This window comes from Habropoda laboriosa, unplaced genomic scaffold (assembly GCF_001263275.1).
Source record: "Habropoda laboriosa isolate 0110345459 unplaced genomic scaffold, ASM126327v1 scaffold128, whole genome shotgun sequence".
NCBI classification, from domain to species: domain Eukaryota; kingdom Metazoa; phylum Arthropoda; class Insecta; order Hymenoptera; family Apidae; genus Habropoda; species Habropoda laboriosa.
The window spans coordinates 609,608-609,880 of NW_017100281.1; the positions used below are offsets into that span (position 1 = coordinate 609,608).

The 273-nt window shown below is 32.6% G+C and overlaps 1 protein-coding gene across 1 annotated transcript in view; it reads right to left on the reverse strand.

Moving 5' to 3' along the window:
- Positions 1 to 273, reverse strand: part of LOC108573597 — a 6,339-nt gene that overhangs the window by 5,425 nt on the left and 641 nt on the right. The window contains 1 exon segment of the mRNA XM_017936060.1: positions 2 to 243. Coding sequence (XP_017791549.1) covers positions 2 to 243 — 242 coding nt within the window.

Here is a 273-nt window from a genome sequence, read left to right on the forward strand (position 1 = left end):
TCTTTTTTGTTACCCAATTTATAATCTCATCTGCCTTACGACCACCACTATATTGAGTAGCAACTCCTTTACTATAGAATTTAAGGGTAGGATATGCACGAACTTTATGTTGCTCAGCTAGTGTTGTTTCAACAGTTGCATCAACTTTAGCCAATTTTACAGCAGAACCAATTTCTTGTAATTTCTTTGCAGCTTTAGCATATTCAGGAGCTAAATTTTTACAATGTCCACACCATGGTGCATCTAAATGTAAAAAAAAATTTTTAAATATTA